A 16,435-nucleotide genomic window follows, 5' to 3' on the forward strand; every position below is an offset into this window, starting at 1 on the left:
CTCCTCTCTTCCTCTCCCCACTCTCTACCCTTCTCATTATGCTTTTATTGATATCTCCTGGAATTTTAGTTCTAGATTGTTATGAACATTCTTGTTTTACAGCTACTCATTTAGAATTAACGATGTGTATCACAAATTGTTTTTTGCTCATCAGAGCTTCTTGTAGACCACTTTATCCTCTTATATTCATTTTCCTCTGTCAGAAATATACTGTTGTTTATTTTTTTTTCCAGAGAGAATCTGTGGATGGTGAATTTTTAGTCTTTGTATATCTAAGAATGTCTTTATTCATCCTCAAACTTTATTCATCCTCAAACAAAAAGTGATACTGTGGCTAGATACAGTATCCTAGGTTTTAAAAATTTCCTTAGAACTCTAAAGATATTGCCCCTAATGATGAGGTTTTAAAAACATATACTGATAAGATGTTATGGAAAAACCTAAACAAACTTTTCGGCCAACTCAATAACTATTGTTGTTGTTGTTTTTATGGTTTTATCCTAGTTATCACTCAGTAAGCCCTTTCAGTGTGAGGTGGTACATTCTTTTTATGAACATTTACTGTGGAACGGGCCATGCCAGGCACTGTGTTAAGCAGTAGAGACATGAAATAAGGTGTGACGGAGGCCTCCTTGGAGAATTTACAGTGTAGTGGATGAGTCACACGAGTAGATAATGGTACACTGGACTAAGGACTATGACGTGGGAAGCACTGGGTATTGAGGGTATTGCTAGAGCACAGGAGAGGACACCTCGCCAAGTCCGAGGCATGTCCGTATATGACACGCCTAGCAGTCTCAACTGCCTTGGGTCTGGATCTCAGAAGACTGGGATCTGAGCTCAGAGTTAGCAGAATACAATCCACAGACCACTCGTAGTTCTAATCACAAGCTCTGTTGAGCATCAGAAAGAATAGGAGAGCAGCAAGGACAAAAGGTCCATCTGGCCAAATGTGTCTTTCTGGTGTCTCCCCGCTGTTCCTCAACAGGACAGGCCCAGAGGTGGCAACTATCAGCCGCCTGTGTAGGCTGAGGAACTCCCCAGTTGCGAGAAGAACCCACAAAGAGGTCCCCAGGCTTTCAACCCTATTCCCTGTCCCCCACTAGAAAGTCTATGTCAGTAGCCAGAGACAGCTTCTACTCTCACAGAAGGCAGTGTTGTGCTGGTCAGCAGGCCACATCACCAGGCCTGGTGATCGGACTCCATATCCTGGAATAATTGCTGAGCCTTACTTAGCCAGTCTCTCTTTTTCTTTGTCTAATCTATGCATTGTGAATCTCTCTATTTACACATGCACACATTTTCTATTTGAGTTCCATCCTGGGGGCTCTTGGCAGACAGGCCTGGCCTATCAAAATAACTCACTGTAGCTTCTCCATGTATCTTCTCCATTTCACGTCTTCCCTGGTCGCCTAAAGATTTCCAGGGCCAATCTGTACTAAAAAGCAGCCATTCATGTGTATATCTAGGTTTTAGGCTCCATGACCTGAGGGCTTTGCAACGGGCCAGTGGGTGGCCAGTTTGGTCTCCATCCCCCTTTCTCCAGTGAATTTTCCACTCTCTATTCTGACAGATTCACGAGGATACCTACCACATGCAACAGGGCCTGCAGGAGCAAGTGAAAAACTGCAAGGGGATCAGGACAGGACAGGGCTCCCTATACCTTCAGAGGGTGCAGTGCCAGCAGCTGGAGCAGAAGCTGAAGCAGGCAGAAGCCTGGTTGCTGCAGATGGGACAACTGGCCCGCCTGGTAGACTACATGATTTGCCAGAACCTCGTGTCCATCATAGAGGACGAGATAACCTCTTTTGTGGCCAACATCTTGCAAGTGAGGTGGTGGGTGGCATGTGTGGAGGTTGGCGGGCAGTCAGGGGCCAGCTGGTAGGGAGCGGATACTGACATCTAGCCCCACCACCTCTCCTAACCCTCTTTTACAGGCTCCAAGGCAGGAACCCTTTCTCTCAGCGCAGCTGGTCTTTGACAGTTGTGGCCAGCTGTCTCATGAGCCCTGTATTGAAAATATGATCCAGATTATAATTGGGGGCCTAAGGTCTACGAAGGTCTCTGCCCTGAAGGTATTCTGGATTGGACAGGGGGCTGGCTGTAGGAATTCCCACTTCCTATCCTCTGTATAATCAGAAGCTCTCAGCCTGGTCTGAACCCTCATTGTTTGCTATCTCTGCCCCTTCTCTGTACCTTGGCATGAAGGTAATGCAGTGTACAGACCCGAAGACCTTCTGGGATTCCCTGTATTTTGAAGGTATTTAAGGAGCCCTAGGCAGCGGGGAGGAAGGGTGGAAGGAGGGAGAAGGGCACGTGCAGTGTCCTAATGGCCAGAGAGTTGGGCACTGGGCATGCATGGAGCAGCTCTAACCTGGGTCTGCACATGTGTTGGGGGGTAGGAGAGTGGAGGCATGTTTTTGCTCACTCGTGCATGTGCCTATGTGTATGTACGTGCACGTACCTGAGTGCAGTGAGAGGTGTATGAAAGAGTGTGGATACATTGTCCTTTGATTTGTCCTAACTCCATGAGGTTTTTCTCTAATGTCATAATGGCGTTTCATTTACAGTTGGATTTGATTGCTAAGTTAATTTGTACTTGTTTGAAGAACTCTGCCTGTTCAATATTTGCTTTATTTCATGCAGCTCTTTTTCATTTCATATAGAATAATTCATTAGTATTATTGAGCTATTTTATAGTTACCAGTTATCATTGATTATCAGTCCTCAAAACTAGTAAATCGTCAGGGAGGAAATACACCTTCACATTCCCTTTATTTGGAATACTCACGCTGTCACAGATAAAACCATTAAATGCATTCAGTCACCTCTGACATGTAGGTACTTTTTCATTTTCCCATTCAACTAGTACGTTTTCATTAAGATAATGTAAAGACACCAGGTTAATTTTAGGAATTAGGTGACAAGGAAGAAAAAGGGTCATTGAAAGGAGCCTGTGTTTTTCTTTCCTTTGTTTGTTTTTTTGGCCGCGCCTCGCAGCATGCAGGATCTTAGTTCCCCGACCAGGGATCGAACCAGTGCCCCCTGCAGTGGAAATTCGGAGTCGTAACCACTAGACCTCCAGGGAATTCCCGAGCCTGTGTCTTTGACAAATCACACCAGTTGCGGCACATTTTTTTCTCAAGTGAATCTAGATTAATCAATAGAGATTATTGATGTTTGTTTTACATGGTACAGTGGAAAAAGGAAGGGCTCTGAAATCAGACAGGCTAGTTCACTAATCTGTAAAATGGGAAAACAAAAATACCTCACTTGCAGCATTGTTTTGAAGAATAAAAGAGTAATATGTTTAGAATAGTGTTCAGCACATAGTAGTACATGTTACAGATAGTATCTTATTAGTAGTAGTATTAAAGATTTAGGTAAATCATACATTTCACAGTGCTTTCTCATTATTCATACTGTGCACATGCTCCAGTGTTTTCCTTTGAATGGCAAAACAAACAAACAAAAACCCTTCAACTTTTATTCTAAATCCAGCGAAAGGGAGAATATTCACTTGCAATGTCTTGGGTTATCCCTTCTACTTTTAGAAAAGCATCAGGGACTGATGTATTTAGGGGTGAAGTGTCACGATACTCATATCTTGCAAGTATTGGGTTGGCCAAAAAGTTCATTTGGTGTTTTCCATAACTACGGCAAATCCTGAATGAACTTTTTGGCCAAACCAATAGTTTAGGGAAAAGAAAAATAGAAGGAAAAACAAAAAAAGCAATGTGGCAAAATGTTAATAATTGTTGAGTCTAAGTGGACAGATAAAGAAAGGAGTGTGTAGATCCTTTAAACTTTTCTACATGTTTGAGATTTTTCAAAATCAGAATTTGAAGGAAAAAAACAAGGCCAGCATGGAAAATCAAGTTAATATCGTGGAGGAACCAGAATCAAAGTTCTGATTTGGGATTTTTCTCTAAGTTCTTTATGAAAATTAGAGTAATATACAATAAACATGTAGCAGGTAAAACACTACAAGTAGTCTTTAAGAAATACATTCATCTGAGAAATCTTTTACTTAAATGAGGCAAAATTTGTATGGCATTTTAACCAAATTACAAAATGATTTCAGTACCTCCATTTATACCCCAAAATATGAAAAATAAGCCCCTTATAACAGAAAATTATATATTTACTAGATTCTAGTCCCTAGAAGAATACCCAGTGCTTTACTAATAAAGTGCTTGTAACATATTCTCTGTTCATAAGCTACGTTCTATGACATTTTCCAGAGGACAGTCTTAGAACTGGAACATTTTGAGACCAAAAAGAGGTTATTAATGTTACTATCGGATGCTCTTACAGTCTTATCAGGAATATTCTGCAGTTTAAAACTGAGAAATACAATCAGATAATCATTTTCCTCATCTGGCAGGTGTCAAGTTCAGGAACTATTACCTTAAAGTTCTTACTTTAACTTTACTATGGCAATATCCTACCAAGATCGCAATATCTTTTTGAGAAATGAAGGAAACAATAGCAAAGATCAACAAAACTAAAAACTGATTCTTTGAGAAGATAAACAAAATTGATAAACCATTAGCCAGACTCATCAAGAAAAGAAAGGGAGAAGACTCAAATCAACAGAATTAGAAATGAAAAAGGAGAAGTAACAACTGACACTGCAGAAATACAAAGGATCATGAGAGATTACTACAAGTAACTCTATGCCAATAAAATGGACAACCTGGGAGAAATGGACAAATTTTTAGAAAAGCACAACCTTCCAAGACTGAACCAGGAAGAAATAGAAAACACGAACAGACCAATCACAAGTAATGAAATTGAAACTGTAATTAAAAATCTTCCAACAAACAAAAGTCCAGGACCAGATGGCTTCACAGGTGAATTCTATCAAACATTTAGAGAAGAGCTAACACCCATCCTTCTCAAACTATTCCAAAATATAGCAGAGGGAGGAACACTCCCAAACTCATTCTATGAGGCCACCATCACCCTGATACCAAAACCAGACAAAGATGTCACAAAAAAGAAAACTACAGGCCAATATCACTGATGAACATAGATGCAAAAATCCTCAACAAAATACTAGCAAACAGAATCCAACAGCACATTAAAAGAGTCATAGACCATGATCAAGTGGGTTTATCCCACGAATGCAAGGTTTCTCCAATATATGTAAATCAATCAACGTGATAAACCATATTAACAAATTGAAGGAGAAAAACCATATGATCATCTCAATAGATGCAGAAAAAGCTTTCAACAAAATTCAACACCAATTTATGATAAAAACTCTCTAGAAAGTAGTCATAGAGGGAAACTACCTCAACATAATAAAGGCCATATATGACAAACCCACAGCCAACATCGTTCTCAATGGTGAAAAACTGAAACCATTTCCTCTAAGATCAGGAACAAGACAAGGGTGCCCATTCTCACACTATTATTCAACATAGTTTTGGAAGTTTTAGCCACAGCAATCAGAGAAGAAAAATAAATAAAAGGAATCCAAATCAGAAAAGAATAATTAAAATTGTCACTGTTTGCAGATGACATGATACTATACATAGAGAATCCTAAAGATGCTACCAGAAAACAACTACAGCTAATCAATGAATTTGGTAAAGTTGCAGGATACAAAATTAATGTACAGAAATCTCTTGCATTCCTATATACTAATGATAAAAAATCTGAAAGAGAAATTAAGGAAACACTCCCATTTACCATTGCAACAAAAAGAATAAAATACCTAGGAATAAACCTACCTAAGGAGACAAAAGACCTGTATGCAGAAAACTGTAAGACACTGATGAAAGAAATTAAAGATGATACCAACAGACGGAGAGATATACCATGTTCTTGGATTGGAAGAATCAACATTGTGAAAATGTCTACACTGCCCAAAGCAATCTACAGATTCAATGCAATCCCTATTAAACTACCAATGGCATTTTTCACAGAACTGGAACAAAAAGTTTCACAATTTGTATGGAAACAGAAAAGACCTCGAGTAGCCAAAGCAAGCTTGAGAAAGAAAAACGGAGCTGGAGGAATCAGGCTCCCGGACTTCAGACTATACTAGAAAGCTACAGTAATCAAGACAGTATGGTACTGGCACAAAAACAGAAATATAGATCAATGGAACAGGATAGAAAGCCCAGAGATAAACCCACACACCTTATCTTTGATAAAGGAGGCAAGAATATACAGTGGAGAAAAGACAGCCTCTTCAATAAGTGGTGCTGGGAAAACTGGACGGCTACATGTAAAAGAATGAAATTAGAACACTTCCTAACACCATACACAAAAATAAACTCAAAATGGATTAAAGACCTAAATGTAAGGCCAGACACTATAAAACTCTTAGAGGAAAACATAGGCAGAACACTCTATGACATAAATCACAGCAAGATCCTTTTTGACCCACCTCCTAGAGAAATGGAAATAAAAACTAAAATAAACAAATGACACCTAGTGAAACTTAAAAGCTTTTGCACAGCAAAGGAAACCATAAAAAAGACAACCCTCAGAATGGGAGAAAATATTTGCAAATGAAGCAACTGACAAAGGATTAATCTCCAAAATTTACAAGCAGCTCATGCAGCTCAATATGAAAAAAACAAACAACCCAATCCAAAAATGGGCAGAAGATCTAAATAGACATTTCTCCAAAGAAGATATACAGATTGCTAACAAACACGTGAAATGATGCTCAACATCACTAATCGTTAGAGAAATACAAATCAAAACTACAATGAGGTATCACCTCACACCGGTCAGAATAGCCACGATCAAAAAATCTACAGGGCTTCCCTGTTGGCGCAGTGGTTGAGAGTCCGCCTGCCGATGCAGGGGACACAGGTTCGTGCCCCGGTCCAGGAAGATCCCACATGCCGCAGAGTGGCTGGGCCTGTGAGATATGGCCGCTGATCCTGGGCGTCCAGAGCCTATGCTCTGCAATGGGAGGAGCCACAACAGTGAGAGGCCCACGTACCGCAAAAAAAAAAAAAAAAAAGAAAAGAAAAAATAATCTACAAGCAATAAGTGCTGGAGAAGGTGTGGAGAAAAGGGAACCCTCTTGCACTGTTGGTGGTAATGTAAATGATACAGCCACTATGGAGAACAGTATGGAGGTTCCTTAAAAAGCTAAATATAGAACTACCATACTACCCAGAAATCCCACCACTGGGCATATACCCTGAGAAAACTATAAAAAGAGTCATGTACCACAATGTTCAAATTGCAGCACTATTTACAATAGCCAGGACATGGAAGCAACCTAAGTGTCCATCGACAGATTAATGGATAAAGAAGATGTGGCACATATATACAATGGAATATTACTCAGCCATTAAAGGAAATGAAATTGAGTTATTTGTAGTGAGGTGGATGGACCTAGAGTCTGTCATACAGAGTGAAGTAAGTCAGAAAAACAAATACCATATGCTAACACATATATATGGAATCTAAACAACAACAACAAAATGATTCTGATGAACCTAAGGGCAGGACAGGAATAAAGACACAGACGTAGAGAATGGACTTGAGGACATGGGGAGGGGCAAGGGTAAGCTGGGACGAAGTGAGAGAGTAGCATGGACATATACACACTACCAAATGTAAAATAGATAGCTAGTGGGAAGCAGCTGCATAGCACAGGGGGATCAGCTCGGTGCTTTGTGACCACCTAGACGGGTGGGGTAAGGAGGGTGGGAGGGAGACATAAGAAGGAGGGGATATGGGGATATACATATGCATATAGGTGATTCACTTTGTTATACAGCAGAAAATAACACAACACTGTAAAGCAATTATACTCCAATAAAGAAGTTTAAAAATAAAAGAATATATTTTTGATATTTGTGGTAAGATAAATCTGTAACCCTGAAAAGGGACAAAGGATTACTTCATTTTTATTATAAAAATTTCTTGAAGTAGATTTTTGTTGGAATGGTGTTGAAGTTAGCTTAGAGATATAATGCAAAGAACGAAACTGTCCTTAGTATATATTTTTCCAGGGGGCTGCATATGGCAGGGAGGGTCTCTTGGGAATGTGAGGTGTGAACAGTATGACCAGCAAGAGGAAGTATAGATGGAAGCAGTGTAACAGTGAGCGGGTTCATAGATGAGAGGGGAAGGAGTTTTTTTTCTTGCCACTCTGTAAGAAATTTTGAAACGATGAAAAGTCCTATAAATATGTTTGACAAGTTGCTTTGCTCTGTGTGAAATGTCTGAGTTACTCCTTCAAGGAAACCTACTGTAAAGACCTATCATTATTTAGGTCTTTCAAGTTGGATGGATATTTTAAAATGCAGCTCCATGTTGACTCATATGTATTATACTAAAACATATATATTTTAAATGGAAGCCCAAATCACTCAGCAGTGACAGGTAACTTATGTTTCTTTGATTTACTTGATATCAGTTCTCTTTATTTCACTCTTACTCTGGCTAAGAAGTCATTAGTGTTCTGTGCTGTTGGGATATTGCATTCGCCAAATTATATTAAAAATGCACTAGCTTTTCTTTCCATTGCTCAGAAGCACACATGAATTGACTGTATAGCACCATATTGCCTGAGTGCTCTCATGGGTCTTGGCACCTTGAATCACAGTTCTCCAACCCCATCTTTGTTTTGGAGCTCACAAAACAGAGAGTTACCAAATTCAAAGGCAGAAAAGATGTAGCAGCACCAAACTTCAGAGAAATTGAAACTAGAAAGTCAGGAAGAGAGTCCCTGTCTCTCAAATTGCTGATTAGCCTTTCATCTCTACTTCTGCCTGTGCTTCTTCCCAATTCCCCTGATTCTCTCCTAACACTAGCTGTCTCTGCTTCCTTTGAACTTTCTGCTCCCTTATAACCATTGCTTCCAAAGGACTTAGACTTTCTATGCCACCAGCTCCATTCTTGACTCTATATATGATCTTTCAGTTAAGTTTTCCTGATTGTGTGACTTAGTTCAAATTTTCCAGACAAGAAATAGGATTGATTCAGCCTACCCTACAGAGAGTCATGTATCCGTAAGATCTGGCAAGAGCAATGGGCCATGGTACGAATTAATTGGTTTTCGCTATAGGTCACAGCATATCCTCTTAGAAGGGTGTATATGGTGGAGGAGGCTCCAATCTTCAGCTATGCTTGTCCTGGCTCTAAACATCTATTATATGGGCCTAAATGTGCAAGTTGGTTTTGGATTACATATCCTAACTCAAAACTAGCTAAGGAAAAGGGGAGATTTTTTACTGGCTCCTATAACTAAGAAATTAATGAATACAGCTGGATTCAGGCTCAGCTGGATTCAGGGCTCAGGCAATGTCATCAAGGCTTTATCTCTCTCTCTTAGTCCTTTGATTTTACTTGTGAGTTTGAATTCTAAATCACTGAGAATGCTGTCAGCTGGAAGTAACAGAAGACCTAAGAGTAGCCTAAACAATACAATCATCTCACCTAACAAGAAGTCTCCAGGTAGCTTCCAGGGTTGGTTCAGTGGCTCAGAAATGTCATCAAGTACCAGGCTCTTTATATCCTTCCCCAATTCCATTCTGGGTTTAGCTCTAGGTAACGACAGATCCTCTTGGAAGGGTATGTGTGCTAGGGGAAGCTGCAGTCAAAAATCCTTTTTCATCCTCAGGCTATTACATTGTAGTTGCAAGACAAGTTGCAGCTCCATGCATCCCATTCTCAAGCAAAGCCATGTTTTAAAAAGGGGAGGCAAGGTTAGAGAGAAAGCTCTCCTTGCCTGACTCTCACTTATTATCAGAAAAATAAATCTTCTCCAGAAACTCCCCAGCAGATGCACTGTTACAGCTCATTGTAAAAATCCAGGTGTGGGAAATCAAAGGGCTGATATTTTTAGTTTCTCGCGGAAGATAGGCTCTACCACCATGGAAGAAGGGAGAAGCGAATGGCTATTAGTTGGTCAAGCAATATGCCTTCCAAGGTTTCATTCTTCAGATAGGCTCTCTCCTCCTGGCAAGGAAGAGAATCTCCAGCATTCTCTACATTGTCATTTCTGCTATATTCTTACCCTTTTAATAATTTTATTATTGAATAAAACCTCATTTGAGTTCTACAAGTAACAATATCCTCACTAGCAGTCCTTATGTTGATGTCTCTTTTAGTCATTTTGTTTGTCCAATGTTCATTCTCTATTTAGATTCCTCAGGATGGGCTTGTGGGAGCAGAAGTCTCAAGTTCTTCTATGTTGATAATAGTTTGTACCCTTTGAAAGTTAGTATTACCAGTTGTAAAATCATTGCCTCATATGTTCTTCCTTTCCATATCTTAAAGATATTACTCCATTTTCTTCTGGCATTAAAAGTTGTTGTCAAAAAAATCTGATAATAATCTAATTTTATTTCCTTTATAAATCACTTGCTTTTTTTTTTTTTTTTTGCCTAGATACCTAAAATATTTTTTCCTTGAAATTCAGTAATTTTAGTAGAATATGTCTCGGTATTGAACATTCTAAGATAGTATTCTCAGGTATGCTCCTTTATAATGCAGCTTTAAGCCTTTTTTATTTCAGGAAAGTATGCTTGAATTAAGGTTTTTAGTATTGTTCTCTTCCCTTGCTTTGGATTTTTCTTCAGGGACTCATATTACATGTGTTTTAGATCCTTATCACTTTTCCCCCAATGTATGTTCCTTTCTCTTGAAATATATTCTTTTAATCCTTATTTCTTTTTTATTTTGTAATTATCCTTATTTTTACCTTCTATTTTTCTTAAGACATTATTTACCTGTTAAGTTTATTTGCTCTTATCTTCCTTTTAGTTCAGTTTCCATTCCAAAATTTTGCTTTCTTTTATTTCTAATTCTTTCCTGAGTTCTGTTGCGTAATTTCTGAGTTTTTCTAACTCTGATATGTGGTTTTCTTTCATGGGTTATGCCGTTTTCCTGGTGTCTTTTGACTTGTTTTGAAATGGGCTTGATCTGTTTCCTGACATGCTTTCATTGTCTATAAAGATGTTATTCTACTCCCCATTCTCTTTTTCCTTATACTAGCTTTGTATGGGGTTTGATGTTGGTACTTTTCTGTTACTCATTTCTGAAAAGTTCTCTTTTACTAACTTTTAGGAGACAGCTTGGTTCTCTAACCTTTCAATTTCCTTTTCTGTTGATTTTCTGTAGTGTTCAAAAAATGGGGGCTAACTTTCTGAGGTTTCCTGGTTTCTGTTTCTCTCTCCCAGTTTTATTTGGACCTTTTCTTTTTCTCTATTGCTTCCATTCTGCCCCCTTTTTACTTTACCCCCAGCAGTTTCACCTTAGTGCTGAGTACTGTCCCAGAAGGGAGCCCTCGCCGGTTGGTTTTAGGAGCTCATTGGGCATAGACTGCTAAAGCTTCTATGGACCTTACCTACCTCTACTGGAGCGGGCAAATCCCCTTCCATTTTTACCTGCTGTTCTCGAATTAGCCCTCTTCTTTCCACAAAATGTCTGTTGGCTGTTGCGGAGTTTTCCTAGTCTCAGGTCAGTCTGGTATACCATTGTTCTCCTCTGCTTCCTTCCCCATAAATGGCGATGCCACTTGGGACTTGAGGCTGTAGGTGGTTTGTTCCCACCCACTTATATTTTAGTGTTTGTAAGGATCCTTTGTCTTCATTTTGTTAAAAAATGTTCTCCAGATGGGTTTTTCGTTTTACTGTCTAATTGCTCTGTCAATTTTATGTACCAAATTCATGTGGGAATTTGGAATAGATTTCAAAATTATGCTGCCACTTCCACCATCTTCCTTGAACCCCTTCTGGCACTATTTTTAAAGGATCATTCTGGATATGCAGGGCAGACTGCAAAGGGATAGAGGCAACGACCAAAGCAGGGAGACGAGTTAGAAGGGTATTTCAATAATGCCGTGAGATTTGATGGTGACTTGGGCTGGGGAAAGAGAAGAAGGCAGTGGTACAGGTGGTGAGAATCGGTTGGATTTTGGATATATTTTGAACATAGAGCCAATTGGATTTTCTGATGGCTGGCTGTGTTGTATGTGAGAGAAGAGTCAAAGATAGCTTTAAAGTTTTTGACTGGAGCACCCGGAAGAATGGAGCTCCTGTTTACTGACGTTGGAGGACTGCATGAGGAGCAATCTGGGGGCGGATAGAGATCAGAGCTCATTTTGGGCTGTTGAAAGTTTGAGGTGCATATTAGGCATCTAAGTAGAGATGTAGACTAGGCAGTTGTTTAAGTGGGATTGGGATTCAGGGAGAGATCTGAGCTAGACATATATTTCAGAGCAAATAGGTGGTACTTAAAACCATGAAACTGGATGTGCTCTCCTAGAAAGTGAGTACTGACGGGGAAGAGAAGGGATCTGAGGATGGGCCCTTGCGGGCACTGTGGTGCTTAGGTGTTGGCAGTATGGATCTAATTTCTGAACATTTTGATGCTTCTTCTCCCTTTTTGTGCAAAGTTTTAACACAAATACTAAAATTGGCAATTAAACAGTTTCTAAGAATCAAGGGGGAGGCCAAGTTCAAGGATATTCCTTAAGACGGATACTGAGGACCGGCTTGCTCACCTTCCTTTCTCACCTCCTCCTCTGTTCTGCAGAGGCTAGAGTGCTATAAACTGTGCTTCTCAGACCCCCTTGCGGCTGGGAGTCACATGTGATTTAGATCTATATGTGACTTCAGCTCAGAATTGAGGTAAGTAGGGGAGAGAGGCAGGGCATATGCCGTCCACTCTGATGGTAAGTAGGGGAGAGAGGCAGGGCATATGCCGTGCACTCTGATGGTGGGGCTCATAATCGCTTATGCCCATGTGCTTATGTAGCTGGTGGTATGGCAGTGACATCCCAGTTTGCCAGGCAGCACAGAGCCATAGACACTTGGCCTAGAGGGTTTTTGTTTTTCAGCTCTTGCAGTTATTCATAACCCATGTAATAACCTCTAATAATTTCCTCCCTGCTTTTACTAGCTAGACTGAATTCTGTTCTCTGCACCTGAACCCTAACTCATAAATTCCCTCGGTGGGTCTGGTACCGTGTTTATGATGTAGATGTACGTGTAAACTCACTCATGAACAGAGAATGTGTGTGTGTGTGTGTGTAATGTGTATGTACACACTCAGGGTAGAGGGAGAGGTTGTATGTGGTCCCTGGAGGACACTCAGGGACAATTATGGCATGTACCCCACTAGAAGACCATGAAAAGGAGGACTCGGACATGGACTTCATGAGGCCCAAGCTGCAGGACCAACCCAGAGATGCTGTGGACATCTTCTGCGGCCCGAGCATAGGATTGGTGTGGCCCTGGAAGTCTCACACAGTTACTGAAGCCCTGGAGGTCTGTGGGCACCGGCTGCGGGGCCAGTACTTGCCCCCCAATTATAAGCAGCTGCAAGAGGATCTGGACAACAGCCCTCGAATCCAGCAGGCACTGGCTGTACAACAGGCCCTGCTGGAGGTGAGGACGGAGGTCTAAAGAATGGGATGGTGGCCACCACTTCCCATCATAGCCACCCACCTCTGCCCTAAACACCTTGTCTGCCCCTAGGGCATGCTGCGGGAGGTGCAGGAGTTCTGCAGGGACCATCACTGGATGAAAGGCATTTATGAGTTCCTGCAAGCCTGGGGGCCTCAGAAGCTGGAGTCTATGAGAGGTTGTCCTGTCAAGAGCTACGCGATGCTGGTGAGCTGCCTGGATGGTTGGCGGGCCCGCGTCTCCAGCATCCCCGTGGAGCTGATCACAAAAGGCAGGCTGCTGCGGCTGAGCTGCCGTGACATACAGGTGGAGATGGGTGAGCGCTGCTTACCCCCCCCCCTTTGCCTTCTGTACCTTATCCGCACAGCCCTTCTTGGGCCTTCAGTGTCCTCCAGGGACCTTTGGTGCAGGCCCCTCATTGGACCTGTAGAGCCTCCCAAAGCCCCAGGTCCCAGGCCCTTCCCTTTGCAACCGAAGGTGCGATCACTGCAGAGGACAGCCTCTCCGCCTGTCCTGACTCTACTCATTCACCACACTCCCTAGGAATTGTGTGTCCTTGTCTCCTAGCGCCTTCTATTCTCATGGCACGGAAGTAGTTCAAACCAAATGTGACTGAGAAAAATCCTAGCCCGCTCCTTCGGCTAGGAGAACTCAGTTTCTCTATAGAGATTCCCAGGAATCAAGGGTGCCCTCTGCCCACGTGTGGCAGTCAGAATCGACACTACAATTTGCACGTATAAAAAGTTACTCTCTTTAACTGATCTTGGCTTAGTCTGTAGCCCTAAATTCTGCTGATGGTGAAAAAAGAGACCGTTGGCCCTCCCAATCTGCGTGTTCTGTGTCTGTGGATAAAATTCCAGAGAGTTCCAAGAAGCAAAACTTGAACCGATAACTGTTTATATAGCATTTACCTTGTATTTACAACCATTTACATAGCATTTATGTCATTTTAGGTATTATAAGCAAACTAGAGATGAGTTAAAGTATACAGGAGGACATATATAGGTTATATGCAAACACTATGCCATTTATAAAATGTGTGGATTTGGGTATCCTCAGGGATCCTAGAACCAATCCCCCAAAGGGACAACTGTATTCCAATTGAAAGTGCACATTTTTTTCTTTTTATTTAAAGCAGCACTTTTGGTCTAATTCAGTCTATTTTGGGTATTTGGTCAATTCAAAATTCATACTACGGTTCTTGATTGTTTTGATTTTCGAGTGTCCTCTACTCCTTCTCCTCCCCAAGGTGGCCCCCGGCATTAGAGAGGGCTTCTGGGCTGTGTGCTCTTCTTTGCTGGCTTCTGCTGACTTGCCTGAGGTCCCTGCCCTCCTTCTGACCTTGCTGCTCCTGGTGAAGCTGTGTCCTGAGCTGGTGTAGCTGGCGTGTGTTCTCCTGGCTAATAGGAGCCCAGAGTGTCTACCTCTGCTGACTCGGCTCTGCATTGGCTCTGCTGACATTACATATCCTTAGGGTTTTAGTGAACCCTTCATCCAGTCTTTGTTTTAGGCTGGCCACCCCATAGCTTCTGCTTAAGGGTCCCTCGCCCCTCAACACAGGAACCCTATCTGGGCCCACTGGCTATCAACTCTCCACTATCTCCTGTATCCCCTGCCATTTGGGAGCTGTGGTGGACTTGGGAACGTTATATTTGGCCCTCTTTCTGCCACAACACATCACACCATGATTTCTGCTCTGCTGTGACTATCTCATGCCACATGACCATGAGGGCGCCCTGCAAGGAGGTATCTTCCCAAAGTGATACACGGAGAGTGGAGCTCGAGCCCACTCTGCTGTCTGTTCCCTGCTCAGCCCATCTCAGTTTCCCACCTCATGTGTCTACCTACCCCCACGAGGCCAAGGCCTAGTTGGTCTCCCTGGGTCTCTGAGAAATCTGGTTTAAGACCTAACCTTGTTCGTCTTTTCTCTTCCTCCCTTTCCATGGGAAGGATGTCTCGTACTACTGGTTACTAGCTAAGCGCCTCCCCCCAGAGATGGCTGTGGAGAAACACACAGAGGGGTAGACTGGGAAGCTGCTGATTTGTTCTTCTGGGAAACAGAGAGGTTTTGTCACCTAACACCCATGAACGGCAGTAACCAATCGTGTCTGCTTCCTGCAGAGACTAGATACTCTCACATCCATGGCCTCCAGGCCTGCTTTCTTTCTTTCTTTCTTTGGTTGCACCAGGTCTTAGTTGCAGCAGGCAGGCTCCTTAGTTGCAGCTCACCAGCTCCTTAGTTGCGGCTCGCCTGCTCCTTAGTTGCGGAAGGCAGGCTCTTTAGTTGTGGCATGTGAACTCTCAGTTGCGGCATGCATGTGGGATCTAGTTCCTTGACCAGGTATCGAACCCGGGCCCCCTGCATTGGGAGCGCAGAGTCTTATCCACTGTGCAGCCAGGGAAGTCTCCAGGCCTGCTTTCTTTATAAGGTGGGAGGCCTTGGAGCTGGGCCTGAAAGAGTTTGCCTGAAAGTGCTTGCCTGCCTAGCCCTCCCTGCCTTTGCTCTTCCGCAGATGAAAGCACATACCTCCTTAGGTATCGTCTAGACCACAGAACTCCCCGCTCTTTCCCCAAGCCTCGCTCCTAAATGCACAGGGGATTCAGGCTGGCCAGGCAGAAGAAGGAGGACCTGTGATTGGCCTGCTTTCTTTCTGACCCTGTTTTGGGCAGGCTTCTCTCCACTCTTGCTCAGGAAGTCAGTGTGCTTTCTAGTCTGTTGGCTTCTTGGTCCTTAGTCCAGGTTCAACTGGCCTCTTCAAGAGGAGCAGATGGAGAGGTAAAAGCACAGGGCTCAGAATCCTGGCTCTGTTTTTTACTGGCCTGCATGACTTCAGATCACTGAGCTTCAGTTTCTTTATTTGTAACATAGGCATAACAGTGTAGTCGCTCACAGGGTTATGGGAAGGAGGATTAAATGAGATATTATTTGCAATGTTCCTAGCATTGAGTATGGCATGCAGTAGATGCTTAACTGTTTTCATTTCACCTTATTCCCTTCTGTCCACTCTCATCCTTCTTGCTGATCTAATTCTATCTTC

At 42.2% G+C, this 16,435-nt stretch overlaps 1 protein-coding gene across 1 annotated transcript in view; it reads left to right on the forward strand.

The window, feature by feature from the left end:
- Window positions 1-16,435, forward strand: part of DNHD1 (dynein heavy chain domain 1) — a 68,609-nt gene that overhangs the window by 17,870 nt on the left and 34,304 nt on the right. Inside the window, 5 exon segments of the mRNA XM_073809435.1 lie at window positions 1,574-1,828; window positions 1,938-2,075; window positions 2,209-2,260; window positions 13,114-13,379; window positions 13,470-13,713. Of these exon segments, the coding sequence (XP_073665536.1) occupies window positions 1,574-1,828; window positions 1,938-2,075; window positions 2,209-2,260; window positions 13,114-13,379; window positions 13,470-13,713 (955 nt within the window).

This window comes from Tursiops truncatus, chromosome 8 (assembly GCF_011762595.2).
Source record: "Tursiops truncatus isolate mTurTru1 chromosome 8, mTurTru1.mat.Y, whole genome shotgun sequence".
In the NCBI taxonomy this organism is placed as follows: domain Eukaryota; kingdom Metazoa; phylum Chordata; class Mammalia; order Artiodactyla; family Delphinidae; genus Tursiops; species Tursiops truncatus.